Below are 16,232 nucleotides of genomic sequence, written 5' to 3' on the forward strand. Positions count from 1 at the left end.
TTTGTACTTATTAATCCCTGCACACATTTCCCACCATCCCTTATGTAAATTTGGGGGGGACACTAGTACTTCACTGTTCTTACTGTTAGTGTTCAGGACTGCATTTGTGATTGACAGCAGGGTACCTGTGCATTTATGTAAGCATGGTGTACAGTATCTGATTATTAGTATTAAATTTAAAAAAAAAGGCTTTAATCCTGTGATACCTTTAACATACAGCTTAGTTACAAGAGCTGAATTTGCTGTGAATCTGATCATCATAGAAGCATGTTCCTGTACCAGTCACTGTTTAGGTCTCCAACCCAACAAAGGTGATATGTTGGAAAAGAAATGTGCAAGAAGGGCACCAGTATAGCCCAGGTTTGTCGCCTTGTTTTTGACATCTAATCCCATATGTGTTACCTGTTGTGGATTTGAACAGCTCAGGAGATACTGGGCTGGAGGCCCTCTAAACCACCAGTGAGTCAAAACTAGTTCCATTTCATATCTTAAACATTTTTTTTAGTTTTTTGAAAAGAATAGAAACTTTTTTTCCTTTTTCTTTTTTTATTGAACTTTTTTTAACACGTGGCATAATAAGATGGCAGCAAACAATAGTATGATGAAAAAATAAGGAATGTAGGGGATTTTTTGCCATTGCTGCACCTGTATTCTCTTCAACAGTCCACCCCAGACCAAAATGCTCTGTTCTCCTGGAAAGGGACAATTATTCATTTTTTGGTGCTGTGATATTCCCTGGAATGTACCCTCTTAGAGGCAAGGATCTCTGGCACTGTGAAGTTAGTGGGGTTAGGACCTAGATACAGGGCAGCCACAAGAAAAGGAATTTCCAGACCTTTGGAGTCAGAAATGTTCTTGGAACAGCTGTTCCAGAGAGAAGCTGAAGAAAAGCATGGGGAAGGTGAGAGGGAGAAGATCATGCAACGCAAGAAGGAGTGGTTGCAACACTGGAACGTAACTGGAAAGATAAAATTGATTTGAGAGAAAAGCGTGAATCTGTGGAAGCATTGTCATGCAGAAGTATCTTTCCCCTCTGCTAATGTAGTTGCTTCAAACAGCTCGATTCTTAGAGAGACATTTGAAAATTTCGGAGCTTGAAGGCTGCAGTCAGGCCCAGTTTTGTCCTTCCTGGCCCGGAAGCACTGCAGAGGTCCTACAGATGCAGTGGAAGGGGAGCAGTGAAATTTTGATGGATGTGTTACACAGTTTGAACAGTTCAAGCAAACTAAGGGTCCCATCTGCATTTATAGTATCTGAATCTGCTGCCTTTCTGAATAAAGAGGTTTCACCAGGGGCCAACTAACTATCCATCTTCCTACTTAGAGAACCAAGTTTAGAGAGCATAAACTACTGCTTTCATGGAAATTTTTGGCGTTGAAGAATTTTGAATTGGTAGAAATAATTTTTAAAATAAAAAAAAAAGTGTTCATTACAGTTTCCTTGTCAGTTGTGTAATATATTTGCAACTACATCAAACAAGCAGCCGCATGGAAGTATGTAGTTTGGACATAAAGCTTGTTCAGAATTTGCTGTGCTAAACAAAAGTGCTTGGCATCTGAAGCTGTTTTGTAGATGTGAAACTAAAGGAAAAAACAAAACATGAATATGCTTTCAAGATTTATTGGGTAATAAACATATAATGCTATACTTGGTGCCATGAACGGTGCACTGGGTTCGCTCACTCAGCTGTGAAAGATTTAATATTAAATTCCACATTCTGCCTAAGAATTAATTAAGAATTAGTAGACTCTGCATAGGTTGTATGGTTTGAAATAACTTATGATTTATGTGGACTTTTTGATGTATTGCAGGTTCTTCAGCAAAAGCACTTGTGAGCTTGAAAGGTAAGAAATTAATGTGTTATTTACTTGTACCCAATCTGACTTTAAGGTGTACTTAGTTTCTGGCTTCAAAAAGTTCAAGAAAATAACACCAAAGAAGGTTTTTTGTTGAAATATGGGTTTTATTGTGGATATTTGTTACTTTTGTAGACTAATGTTCCTTGGTGGTTGAAACTATGTATGTGGTGGTGTATTTAGACACTGCTCTTCTGGGTGAAATTCCTGAAATGTGGGGTTTTTTTCCTAAGTACTGTCTAGGCATCAGGTTTGATGAGAAGATTGAGGTAATCTTTCCTCTTTTGAGGATGAGATAGGAGAAGGATTCTTAGTGAGACCTGTACATGTGACAAAATTTACATTAGGAAGGAATTTCACAGTCTCGTGTTTTCTGTCAGCAAGTTGTGGGCTAAATCAAAAATCTGTTTCTTATATCTTCTTTGAAATTGTCTTCATGAACAGTCATACAAATCTTGAATACTTATCATCTGCCCAACAATACAAGTTTCTTTATATATTACAAGGCTTCTATTACGCAAGGAAGAAGGCATGGTCTGTTGAATATGTTGTAACTATTAGAGGTTTGTTTCAATAAAATTTGATTTACTTGTTGGTGTGCACCCACTTAATCATTTTTTAGAACCAGAAGGTGGCTAGGTCTTGTCAAGCTTTACCTTCTCCAGGTTTCAGTTACAGCCACAGTACAGCTGTCTATGTGTGTGTCAACCTGGCAGTGGAAGTAACTGACTCCAGCAAAGGAGGTATCAAGAAAAATAAATATTGTCAGGAGTAAAAAGTGTTTTGTTCATGTTTCTCCTTGTACTGAAAATGTTTTTCAATTATTTTTTTAATTAGTGTTCAGAACAATTTAATAAAAATATTGAAATCTAAAATTAATTTGTAGGTGAATCCAAAGAAGCTGTTGCAAATAACAAAAATATATTAGTAGTTGATGATGTTATACTAGCTTTTGGATAGTAGTTATGTTAAAACATACATACATATATATATATATATATATGTATATTAATGACGTGATTTCTTCACAACAGAGGGAAGTTTATCCAGTTCGTGGAATGAAAAGTATAATTCTCTGCAGAAGACACCCCTTTGGAAAAGCAAGAATGCTGGTTCTGCAGTGGAAATGGTAAGAAGCAATAAAAAGACAACTTCAGGATTGGTAAAATACCATAAAGTGAATCAAATTTAAGGATCAAAAAATTTGGCTGAGATTTATAGTTTCATAATTTTGAAATGTTAAACTATGCCCTTCACAAGCAGTCTGCACAGTCTGAGTATGAGATGAAAACATATTTTATAAATGAATAGTCAAACAAATTAAATTGCTGACCTTGTTCAAGGTAGCTCGTAATCATTTTCTCTCTTTTTTGTAAAGCAAGTGCTGTGTGAAATGTTTGTACTGTATCTACCACCTTGAACTTAGGAATTGCCATTTCGGATCAACCATTTGTTTTATCTCATGAAGTATCTCACTTCTAATTATGGCTCAGAACTGATGCATAAAGAAAAGGAAGGGAAAATGTCATAATGCACTTCCACCATTGTGCCTTCTGGGGGGCAGATTTTATTAAAATTAAAGGAATGTCAGTGAAATGTCATGTAGTATTCTGAGAGGTCTCACAGGAGACCTTACCTTAAAGAACAACCTTGGGGTGGGGGAATGAAAAGTAATGAGCCTGCAGCCTCCAAGGGCATGTGTCTGGTGTTTGGGTTGACCATTTCACTCTCTCTTTTTTAAATACTCCATTGTTTCTTTCCCAGTCATATCACATTCAAGCTTTTCTTGACTATTCTTAACCTCCTCTACCTTACTGAATTATGTGATTTTGGTTTGGTTTTGCCACCAGCTATATTACACCCAATGCCTTGTTTGTCTACATCAGTAATACTGTGTGCTCTTTTTACTACACGCTGGAGACTATATGAAATACTGTCTCAATTGCTAGGCAGATCTTTCTCCCATACTCTTCTGGTGCTGCCTTCTACAGTAATTGTGACCAACTTAACAACTATCACCTGTTTTTTGTTCAAATCATTACTTTTTGTGAACTGTTTCCCTTCCAATAAATGAACATTATGTTTGAAAACTGTCGCACTTGCCTGCTCTGCACATAAACAAAATATCTGAGCAGCATCCAGTAGTGCATTAAGAAATGTGACTAACATCTGTCATATGTGGCTCATTGTGTGATCCTTCTCCCTGTAGAGAGAAACTTACACAGAGAAGGTTTTTATTTTGGTAGGATTCACTCAGATATATATACCCATGTTGCTATGTGTTTATGCTAGAGAACATAAGGTCTACAAAATGCAGTTCCAGACAGTGACCAGAACTTTGTGATGGCCCTTAGTTCCTGCAGTTCATGTCACAGCTTTCAGCTGTTCCCAGGAATGCTCATCTTCTTCTCACAGAAACAAGCCTTACTGGTAACTTAGAAGATCGCATGTGCTAAAGAACCGAAGTCAATAGCCATAACATTTGTACAAAAACTTTGTCAATCTGTAGGTATGCTGGCTGTAGGTATTAAAAATAAGCAGTCAAACTTTGAATATAGCTTAGTATTCTGTAGAAAGCTGAGAGAAAGATCAGAGGACAGCCCAATGTGTTAACAGTGGCCCATGTTGCTGAGATGTGATGTAGTCTTCTGTACTAGTTCGAGTTCCCTGAACACTGGAAGTTTTGCAGATATGCTGTACTGTCGGTTGAAAAATCTTTCCAAAAATGCCTGACCTAGTTAGCTAACGTGGATGATACCTCTTTGTGACGCTTGTTATTTTATTCTCGTGTGAGGCACTGGCAATCCAGACTGATGAAACACTCTTATTTTGGATAGTTCCTTGGAATAGAATTTGGCAGCTTCTGTTGAGCGTTGTAAAACAGTTCTCTTGATCGGATCGTAGCCTTAGCATAAGGCTGAAGGAACTCTTAAGTTTTGTCTAGATTGTTTTAGCATTTGTGTTCCTGTGTTGGCACATGCTTTCATGTGGTATGGTGTCATAAAATCAAGAAGAATTATATAGACATTTGGGAGAAAAATTTTGTTCTGGAACCAGCATCTCAAATATCAAGTCTAAAATATAATTGCAAATATTCAATAGGAACCTGGCTCTTCATCCTATGGGCAGAATGCTGTGATTAAAAAGTCCTGGAGTTCTGCAATGTAAGAGTTTTTATTGTTGGAACAGGATTGTGGGTTTGTTTTCTTGCTCAAAAGTTAGAATAGTTCTGACCTTTCTTTTTTAAGGTGATGGTTTGTCAAGGACAGCAGAGATATTATAAAGAACATAAAGACATTGTAATTGAAATTCAAGATTGTTCTTAAGGTTTAGTGAATTGGAAGATGTGAAGAAAAGAACTCAATGGATCTAGGTGAAGAGAGAAAACCAACATCCGTAACAATTAATACAATAAACTAATTACTATCTTGTTATGATGTGGGCACCATTTGGTTACCTTGCCAATATGTAGTTCCTCTGTTCAGTGTGTGTCTCTTTCCTGGTTTGTAACATCTACAAGGAATGGACGTTTTCTTCTGTGTGCTGAATGTGCTTAGGTGTCTAGCATGTACAGGGCACTACTGTTACTTAAGTACACTTGTGTAGTTACATTTATAAAATATATATAATTTAGAGTAAGAAAGGCACATTTCCCTGGGAAAGCTCCAGCTGTTCTCATGGCATGGGACAGACAGGGTTTTTTTTGCTACCACTGATTAATTTAATAGAGAATATCTCTTTTCAAACAGATATTTTAATCAGTCGCAAACTTATTAAATGTCTTTCTTAAGTGTAAATGCTTATTAGTGAAGTTTTATTTCACTATTTGTTGATTTATTTTGTTTCTGACTCCTGTTAAGGGCTTATCTTTGTCATCAGTATTCTTCACATTGTGAGTGTTATAGATTTCATACCCATATCAGTTTGTAGCACTTTCACCATCTATACTGAAAGAAGTGAAATCTGCATTTGTTCTGCCTTTACTCATCCCCTTTGTAAATAGTTTGAAGCACAAGGAATGCTACAGGGTGCAGTCTTGGGGGTCTGCAAAGGAGACACATTTCAGTTGTGGCTGGCTCCTGTGCTGGGCCACAAAGTCTTCATGGAAGGAAAAGCTGCTTGCTCTCAGCACTAGCAGCCTGTCATAGGTTACTCTTTTGTCCTCATTGAAAGCACAAGTTTTTTGTCATAGGGTAAAGTGTTGAGGAATATCTCAATGGTAGTAATTTTTTCATGACACATATCTGCAATATGGTTTCTTGTTTTCAATCAGCCTCTAATTCTCTTTGAGCTATAACATCTTAGTACACAAGTAAATTTTAGTTAGCATAAACTCTAAATTCTTCTCTTTTGATATTTTTACATAATTTATTCAAGCTTTAGTTTCTTCAGACTTCAGCTTCCAAGCATTTTGCAGTGTAGGCACTTTCAATGAGTTAAACAACAAACCCACAACACTTTTAGACTCATAAGAAGTCCTTGCAAAAAAATTATATCCAGCTAATGTTTTTACTGAGAACACACCAAAACAAATACGCTGTTTGAATAAACTTTTTTTTTGACCCAAAATTCAGAACAAACTGTTTAACAGATGTGCTTATAAGCAAAGCAATGACTATTTTAAGCTTAGATACACAAGTGTTTAGACACCTAACTCCTCTGGAAACAAGTGGGAGTTAAGTTCTAAATACTTCCGTGGAACTGGGCCAGCAGTATAGTAATGGGTTATAGTTAGCATTGGAAAGCCTGGAATCTTAAATTCCTTCTTCTCTTCTCTCAGCCCTTAGACCTCTAACTGCTAGGAGGCACTATTTATTGTGTACCATGTGCCTTAAAACTAATAGGTGGCAAGAGAAAAGGCATTCCATTTCTCTCACTGTGAATTCTGTGCATGAACAGAGAAATCAAAATATTTTTTTCTTGTAATTCATTCTTAATTTTGATACATGCAGCCCTTCAGAAATTCAAAACGGAGTCGACTCTTCTGTGAAGAAGATGACAGACAAATAAACACAAGGTCACCCAAAAGAAATCAGAAGGTTGCGATGGTTCCACAGGTACCTACATGTATGCAGATATTTTTACCAAAAAGGGGAACAAGCCTATCTGTGTTAGTTGAAAATTAGAATACATTTGCTTTTCAAGTTGCATTATCAGTTTATGAATATTCTTGTGAGGAAAGCTGTTGCTAGGAGTAAGGCACAATTCAAAACAGATCTATATTTTTCTTCCTCACAGCTGGGTTCCTCACTTTGTTTATGGGAGTACCTGTTCTTTTTCATCCTGGACATAAGCATACAGAGTTAGAAAGGATTCCAGCCTAGTTGCCCATCTTGCTTCCGCAAACAATCGTGTCCTGTAGTCTGCATAAATTTATTCAGCTTCAGTTAAAAACTGACTAGGTTTCTTGCACTGACTACATCATTTAGAAGGCTGCTGTAGAACTTAATGTATTCCAACAGTTAGGAACTTGCTCTAGATTTGTAGCCTAAATGTATTCATGGCCATCTATACCTTCTTGATCCTGTAATGATAATGTCCTCCAATTCAAACAGCTTGTTTTTCTACTCCTCCACTTGACTGTCTACTCCTTGATATAGCATGAAAGAGCAGCTGTAATTTCTCTCAGCCTTTATTTGCTATGTTAGACAGGGCAACATCTCTTAGTCTCAAAGAATTGGCTCTCTAGTACCTTTGTCATCCAAATCACTTTTCTGTACCGTCACCTTATAAGCCTGAATTTCCCACACTGAAAAAGTACTATTTGAATACTGGTCTTACTTGCCTTCTGAACTGTACTGTGCAGCGCTGAATGGGGAAGACTTCGCAGTTGCCATTTTGCTGGGTCCATTTTGTCAGAGATGAGGACCATGACGTTTATTCATTACCATGATTTCTTAACAGTAGAAAAGCTTGGATAATGTTCTAAGCCCAGTTGGTTTGTAGTTAAATGTCTGGTTCAGGAGGTGAAGTGTTTGCTAGATAAACCTTTGTGAGGGACTGCAGCTGCCGTAGCTCACAGATCTTGCTGTCCTGCTAGGCTTTGTTTCCTAGAGTTCCAGTGGGAGAAAGGGGACCTGTATCCAGAAGGTAGTGGTTAAGTGCAGCAGGAGCCAGCAAGGTGCCTACCTTATGCTTTGTCCTTTTATTGCTGGTACTAAAGGTCAAAATACTTTTGAGCATTTGGGGAAGGATAACAACTGATTATGGCATCAGGACCCAGTTAAACTAATATTCTCAAATAGCTGTTATTTTTTGCAAATAAGTTTTTCTTTCTGTCAGTTAAGACAGTTATCCCTGGAACAAAATTATGGAATTATTTTTCTACGGTCTTGTTTAAATTCAGGTCTATGTATTATGCATGTGATCTAAGACAGTGTATTTTCTGCAATTTATAAAATAGCTTTCAAATGTAGTTAAAACTTGATTGCTTATGTCCATGCTAGCTTCTCTTGCAGTTTTCTAAAAAGCAGACACTCTGCTCAAAGCTTTGGCTGTATTACGCTCCTGTGATAGCTTCATCCTCAGTTTAAGAAGAGTTAGCAAGAGTAGAAGCACTAGTGTAAATAAGGCAGTTGGTGTTGCTGGATCTGAGCTGCAACATCACATATGTTCACTTGAGACAGTGTTCAGTGGTGCCTCAAACTTTTGAAATCCGTGTGTACTTTAGTGCCATGCTATTGTTACCAATAATGTAGTTTCAGTGTTGGAAAATGTTTCTGTTAGAAGAGCTTTGTATAGAGATAATTTGTTGTATTGATCCTGCTAAAGTTTGCCATCTGTTATGTTTGATTGCATTGCTGATATAATGCAGTACAGATTGTTATAGATCTGCAACAAAAAAATTGTCATGAAACACTATGTGCGATTAAAATGTAACAATTATTAATGTGCAAACTTTTATCAAGAAAATCTAGTTTAATTATTTGAATATTGAAGAATGTTAGACTGTCTTTAACTGTTTCCTTTATTTTACTACCTAGAAGTTTAATACAACAATGCCAACACCAGACAAGAAAGCATCACAGAAGATTGGTTTACGGCTTCGTAACCTGCTCAAACTTCCCAAAGCTCACAAGTGGTGCATATACGAATGGTTCTATTCAAATATAGATAAGTATGTTTGTTTTATATAATTATCTCTTATTAGTATAGAAACAATTCATTTTCTGAAATTGAGCTGCAAGTTTCCATATATTGGTTAGATACTCCAAAGTTTATTCTTAAATTATTAGTTATTGAAAATTACTTCATTGTTTTGTTGGGGTTTTTTTCTCTTTTTTATAATGAGCAACCTACTTGGGTAGTTCCTTGGGTAGTCTTCCTTTATGGAAATAATTTTCTTTTTATCACCTCTGCCTCTACCAGATACAAGATTTTATTCATAATGTTTTTAGCATGAAGTTATCAGAACATTTAGACTTTTTTGAACCCTCGGATCAGTGTTACACACGGGGGATGGGAAGGAGACTGCTTCTTCATAACGTACTGCTTCCCTAAAAGGCATAAATGTTGATTTCATATATTTCTTCCCCATCATCCTGTTTTTACTGTGATCACTAACAGAGCTCCGGGTTGTGACTATTCAGCTGTTGTCTAGATATCAGCATCCTTCCTGGATCTCCTAGACTGTTTCTGCAATTTGTGCTTCAGAGTCTTTGGCACCTGTTCTCTTAACACTACTAGCAAGGTGGTGTGAATAGTTTAAAAGAACCATTTTAGTTTAATCCCTAATAATGAATACTAAAAATTCTAAAATGTAAAACTCTTTATTGATGAATGGAATCTTAAAATCTACACTGATTGACTAATAGATGAAACTCTAGTATTTAATATTCTAAAGAATGGTTTCAGAGTTAACAAGCATTCTTTTCCAGAATTTATTCATAACAAAATAATTACTGTTTTTCCTTCCTATTTTAATCATGATGGCTGTGGCTGTTTTCTGTAACTGAGAAGGCAGTCATAGCAACAGAAAAATGTTTTAGGATATGTTCATCACAAGTAGAAAAATTACATGTCCATTTTAGTTAGTTCTAAATTCATCATCTGTAGGATTTAATTTCTTTGAAAGAAGTAGACTTTACCTGCCTTTTTTTTTTTCCTCTCTTTTTTTGGAAAAAAAACTCAAACAACAAAACAAAGAACCCAAACCCTACTTATTCCTAGTAGTAATTTTAAAATGTGACATTTAAAATTATGATTTTTACAACAGTCCAAGAACTTTTAGTTTATTTTGAAATAATTGTCTGTGGAACTTTAGGTCTATCAGTAGACTAGAATTTGAGTTCAGCAGGTAATTCTGAAAACCTCTTTGATAGTTATCAATGTATGTTTGTAATGCTAGTAACATATGATCATGTTAAGATCTTATAACATAGTTTACTAAGAAACTACATATCTTTAGAAGAAAAACTTTGATGTATGTTGTTTTGAGTGATATAATCTAGACTTAATGAGAAGCTTAAAAAAGTTTAAAGCATAGATCTGTCAACTAACAAAATATGGCTCACTGTACAAGTCTCAAAATATTTTAATCTAATTGTCTCATCCAAAATTGAAATCATCACTTTAAATGCCATGTCTACTATAAGTTTTTGAAATATTTTAATCTCTACAGCTATCATCTGTGGTTATTAGATTATTGAAGCTGTTTCAGTTGGATTCTCTCTAAGCTGCTGCAGAGGACTGTTTTCTGTAAAATCCTATTGGCTTCTGACACGCAGGGACTTCTAAAGAGCTACTTACTACTACAGTGATAATAGGCCCTCAGAACCAGATGCAGCTGTAGCTTGCTTACACCATTTCCCAGAGCTTCCAGTCTTGTGGATGCTGTGGGTTTACAGTTTGCCTGCTTAGGGACAAGTGATAGTAAAAACAATCAAATACACATCCTCTTTCTCCAAAAAAAGCAAAACAGTTGTTCTTTACACAGATATCTTATGTTAGCAACAGTAAATCTGGATAAAATAAAACTCTTTTATACACTTCCTTGTCTGTTTCATGAACCTCATTGATCATTCTTTGTGGTTTCCTTTACACTTCGTGCCACAGCTGCAGATCCTTCTACTGCAAAAATATTCCCTTCCATTCTTGCCCGAGTCTCCTTATCTCCATGCTCCTTTCCTCTCTCCCACCACCCCATACACTCACTTGAAAGTGGTGTTGCTTCCAAGATCTTCCTTGTTCTGTGCTTGGGGATATTCCCTTCTAAACCCCAGCACCCTGAAGAGAGTGGAGAAATGTGGCTTTATCTAGGATACACTTATTCTTTTGTTCTCACCAGGTGAGATCTATTTCAGTTGCACATAGTCTTTAATGATTAACCTGCTGTTAGATGGGCATATCCATTGCTGCTCCCTTGTCTCTTCAGCTCAAGAAGGATGTGCTACTACAAGGTAAAAGGCAGTCATAAAACCTAGAGATACAGACAGGTCATAGTATCAAAGAGAAATTCATAAGTTGTGTAGGTAGGTTCTCTGAACTGTCACTTCTATAATACTGATCCTCTGCTTCATCATGGAGTCATGGTATGATACAGGAAAAGTCTCACCTGTATAGCTGTAGAGAATGACAAGCTGGCTCAATTTTCTGTATTTTGGAACCCTCTATTGAGAATCTGGGTTATAATTGCATGAATTTATGGAAAAGGTACTGTCTTTCTGTTTCTCAGTATCATGTTGTCCCTTCCTTTATTTGCGATACCTCACCATATCTTTATGGTTTCCTTCAGTGTGTTGCAGGATCCTCATGACATTGCATTGGCTTTGCTGAAGTTTCATTTGGTGCCTTTCTATACATTACAAAGCAGGATGAATGCATATGTTTCCCTGTAGTAACAAGAGAGGGGAACATTTTTAAACATCACTGATAGTAAGGCTCAAATAGAACAGCAGTCCTGGAAACTTCCTGTCTTTGTTTTCAGTTGAAGTTATTTCAGGTTAAATTTGTCCTTTAAATAGGAGTGTCTTGTTTATATGACTAATTTATACTTTTTGTTTTCAATGTATTTCTTATGATGGACGTTTTTTGGAATCTCGTGACAAAAGTTTACTAAGTGTAGTTAACAGAGGACCAATTATGTTTCAACAGACCACTATTTGAAGGAGATAATGACTTCTGTGTATGCCTGAAAGAATCTTTTCCAAATTTGAAAACCAGAAAATTGACAAGAGTAGAGTGGGGGAAAATCAGACGATTAATGGGAAAACCACGGAGGTAATTTTTTTTTTTTCTTTCTTTCTTTCCAATTAATAACTACATGTAGTTTTGATGTTACTGGAATTGTTCCTTCTAAAATAATTGTGCATGCAGGTAGTAAAGCAAAATAATAGCTGAGAGCAGAAAAATATTTTATTGAAAAGGTGTTCTCTGAGCACACACCCTGCTTTCCCCCCCCACCCTATTCCTTATATGTGTGTGTCCAGTCAATGTAGTTCTTATGAGCCTATACTTGAAATGTTCTCTTCCCACGCCAGAAAACTGAGTGTCTAAGCTAGGATATGTTGAAATTACTGTATCTTCTATGCTGCAGTGCTTTCTGGCATGGAAGACAGGCCAATTTTTCACCAAGTTTTTTTTTCTGGCTGTAACTAGCTCTTCATGGGGAAAACAAGTGCACATTTTCATCTCATTTATTTTATTATATTTTAAACCATTTTATAGATCCTCAACTTTTCCTGGCTTGGCTGCCAAAACAGAGAGAGAAGAAAGTCACCCATAAAATACTGTACATTGTAGCAAAGAAGCCAGAATTTAATGAAGGGCATAGTTTTTTTCTCTAATTTAGAATTCTTAATTCTTAAACCCACTGATTCAGTTCAGCCTTTTCACAGAACCTATACAATTTAGCCTCTAGAGAAGAGAAGGCTCAGGGAGGATCTCACGTCTGTGTATAAATATCTGAAGAGAAGGCATAGAGAAGACGAGGCCAGGCTTTTTTCAGTGTTGTCTGGAGATAGGACAGGAGGCAAGGGGCACAAGCTGAAACACAGGAGGTTCAGCCTTAACATAAGGAAACACTTTTTACTCTGAGGGTGACTGAGCACTGGCACAGGTTGCCCAGAGAGGTGGTAGAATCCCCATCCTTAAAGATAGTCAAAGGCCGTCTGGATGTGGTCCTGGGCAGCCTCCTGTAGGTGACTCTGCTGAGGGGTTGGAGCAGATGACCTCCAGAAGTCCCTCCCAAACTCAACCATCGTGTCATTGTGTAAGATCAGGAGAAAAATGTGAAAGTAGTGTTGCAAAAATAAAAGATTGGTTTATTTATGAAAATACAAACACTAAAGCACTGAATCCATTTCCTAGATTGCTGTACTGAGTCAGATTGTGTTTTGTCTGATGGAGGCTATTTAATCTCCTGTACCTATAAACAGTTTTATGTAACTAAAAATTGCCAGTCAAGGGAAAGCAGCAGAGCCAGCTTAAAAATAGTTCCTCTTGGAAAGGTGTTCATATCATTTGAGCTTAACTGAAACAGCTTTTTGTTCCTCTATCATCATACTTCCCACTGAGAGGGGAATGGTGTATTTGGAGGTTCAATCATCACTTACTCATTTGACTTTTGCCAAAAGTGGGTACCGCTATAAAAGATCAGCTTGCCTCATTCAGCGGTCTGTTGGACCATTGACAAAACTTTCTTTTTTTTTTTTTTTTTTTTTTTTTTGGCAGGGGGAAGTGTTGTTGGTTTGAGGTTTTTGTTAAGCTATTATACAGTTAGTTTTTTAAAAAGAGAGACTCATGCCTAAGGAACCACAGGTCTAAATGGGTAGGAAGTTGTTTTATCTGAATTCTGAAGTACAAGTATATGACTGGATATAGAGTCTCGTTTTGTTAGTTAACCAAAACTACAAGTTCTTGCTTTTTATCAATACAAAATAAGCATTCCTGTTTGCTTGTCATTTCTTTAATAATTTTAAAAAAACATTTATTGGTAGTCTTTTTCAAGATGTCCAGAGTGGTCTTTGGCCTTAGTTCTAAAAGATTTTGAATTATTCTAAATAGTTTGAATGCTTTTTCAAGATAATTTTCATCTACCTCCAGAGCAAAGTTTTTTTACATTACTATTCTGTTAGAAATTTCTTCTGTCTGTCCTCATATGCAAGTAAACTAAATACCATGTCAATACTGATATCTCCCCATGAGGAAATTAGAGAAATAAGAGATTTTGCATCCACAGTGTTGATGGCAGAGGATAATAGTGTCTCTGTGTGATAGCTGTGCACGTGGTTGTCATCTTTTTTTTAATTTTGTTTTAAATATATTGTAATATCTTCTTATTTCTGCTGCTACTTTGAATGTCCTATCACACCATCAACAGTGTGGTTGATTGGCACAACAGTATTCTTCATGGGAGCCTGCAAAGCTTGTAAGATTCCAGTAGACTGTGGGGAAAGATATGCTCCAAGAAAAGGAAGAGGTAATAGTTAGTCTTGTGTACTCTGTGTAAGCTTAATTGGGGTTGTGAAATAGCAATGGATATGAATTAAGCTCAGATATGTTTGTCCTGCCACTATATGATAGTGATGATTCCTCTGTTAGTTCAAATTCTCATGACCAAGGTAGAAACTGAGAAGAATATTCAACCTCTTAAAAAGTCTCAACAGAAAACTAATGAGGTTCCAAAGTGATCTGTACCATAGTTTTAATTTTCATTTTTTCATAGAATGGCACGAAGATTGGATAACCTTTATTAAATACATTTGGGGGACTTGGGGTTGGAGATTTCCTTTAACAGAAGCCAGAAATATGTTGCAAATACTTCCTACATCCATGACCTACAGCATTCAGAACAGAGACTTTTTAAGAACATCTGAGCTATCAGTAAAACAGTAGTTCCTGTTGTAGGGACCTTCCAAGGTCAGTGATTAGTATATCAGCATTTGAATTTGTATTTCTAAGAGCACGGGTCAAAGAACATCAGGTGATACCTGATGTTCCTGATGCAAGACCATGGACACAATTAGAAGGACTAATATTAAAGTCTATATTGCCTTTTTTTTTTTTCCCTTCTTTTTTTGTCTTGCTGTGCTTAGTCAGTCTGTTCTCCTCAATGGAATTGAAAACTCTGACCAGCATTTTGCTACTTCATGTTCATAGCCCATGGCAAACATTTTTTCACACTTGTTCCTCCCCAGTAGTAAATATGAAGCAAATAGCGTCTTTAAATGAGAATATCCAACTAAGCTTTGCATGAAATCTCCCAACCACCATCAGTCTCTCTCTGCCATATCCCTTTCCAGATATTTTGAATTCCTAATGAGGATCATTAGGCAGTACACAACTCCAGGTAAACATGTTCTGCTCTTCAGTGGTAAACTGGTGAGTGGGACACGCACCTACAGTTGCTCAATCTACAACACAGTTTCTAGGCTATACAAAGACTAGTGACAACTTCTGTGGTGACAGTGATTGGAAAGCCTAGTAAGGGAACCTTCAGTGCAGTGCATTATTGCATGTACCTGACAGAAGTACGTCACAGCTTCTGCTCATTCCTGTTCGTTCTTTTTTTTTTTTTTTTTTTTTTTTTTTAAATGTCTTGCTTAGGACTAAGGTCTCATTGTGTTAACAGTGTACAGACTGGACAAAACAGATGGTCTATGCCCTATATAACTTATAAACCATGTATAAGGTAAAAGGCAAGTGGTGTATGCATACAGACAAACAAGTGTGAAACTGCCAGTCAGCATGAAAGAAAGTGGTCTCAGCATCCTGGCAGCTTAGTTCTTATGATCTTCTCATACACGTTGCAAGGAAGAGAAATTTTGGAGAATAGTGAAATGGCTTTGTGGAACTCTGAGTGAGGGATATGCAGAAGAAAACATAGGAATGTTCATTTTGGCATATAAGAAGAGAGTAGTAGAAGCAGACTTGGAAATAGGAGCTGACTGCTCAGTACTGAGTGAGAGAGAAATAACTGAGGAATATCCTGAAGGGATTTAAAACAGAAAATAATTTGCAGTGTAGAAGGGGGAACCAGTGGAGGATTTGTCAGTGTTTTCTAAAATAGTCTTGTACAATAAGACATTTTACTGATCAGTAATCAATATATAACTGGGTAAGTTCCACAGAGAATGTTTAAATTGCAGTTGACTGCAGTAAAGCAATTAACAAAGGTAGTAAATTATTTGATAAATAACTGCTTCTGCAATTAAGCAGACCTACAATAGCATCTGTACTCCTTTTTTAAATTACTTTTTTCATTGACACAAGAACGATAAAACTTTTTTTAATAAGGAATGAGAGATGGGATTGAGTCCTTAATGTCTTTATGCTTTCAGTATCTCCCTCATGCATCATGCCTATTCAGTAGGTTAAAAGTGAGAACAAATAAAACCAATTAAAGGCCATGGGAGTAAGTTTTCCATCTTTTAGATT

At 36.6% G+C, this 16,232-nt stretch overlaps 1 protein-coding gene across 3 annotated transcripts in view; it reads left to right on the forward strand.

The window, feature by feature from the left end:
• Window positions 1–16,232, forward strand: part of LIN9 (lin-9 DREAM MuvB core complex component) — a 40,731-nt gene that overhangs the window by 7,866 nt on the left and 16,633 nt on the right. The window contains exons 2-6 of one of the 3 annotated variants that reach the window (XM_052806266.1): window positions 1,812–1,844; window positions 2,891–2,985; window positions 6,809–6,913; window positions 8,840–8,973; window positions 11,949–12,074. In XM_052806266.1, coding sequence (XP_052662226.1) covers window positions 1,812–1,844; window positions 2,891–2,985; window positions 6,809–6,913; window positions 8,840–8,973; window positions 11,949–12,074 — 493 coding nt within the window. Of the gene's footprint in view, window positions 1–1,811; window positions 1,845–2,890; window positions 2,986–6,808; window positions 6,924–8,839; window positions 8,974–11,948; window positions 12,075–16,232 lie in introns of those variants that run through there. The other 2 variants (XM_052806267.1, XM_052806268.1) reach the window with 2 other exon arrangements.

The sequence above is a fragment of the Harpia harpyja genome, chromosome 13 (assembly GCF_026419915.1).
Source record: "Harpia harpyja isolate bHarHar1 chromosome 13, bHarHar1 primary haplotype, whole genome shotgun sequence".
NCBI classification, from domain to species: Eukaryota; Metazoa; Chordata; class Aves; order Accipitriformes; family Accipitridae; genus Harpia; species Harpia harpyja.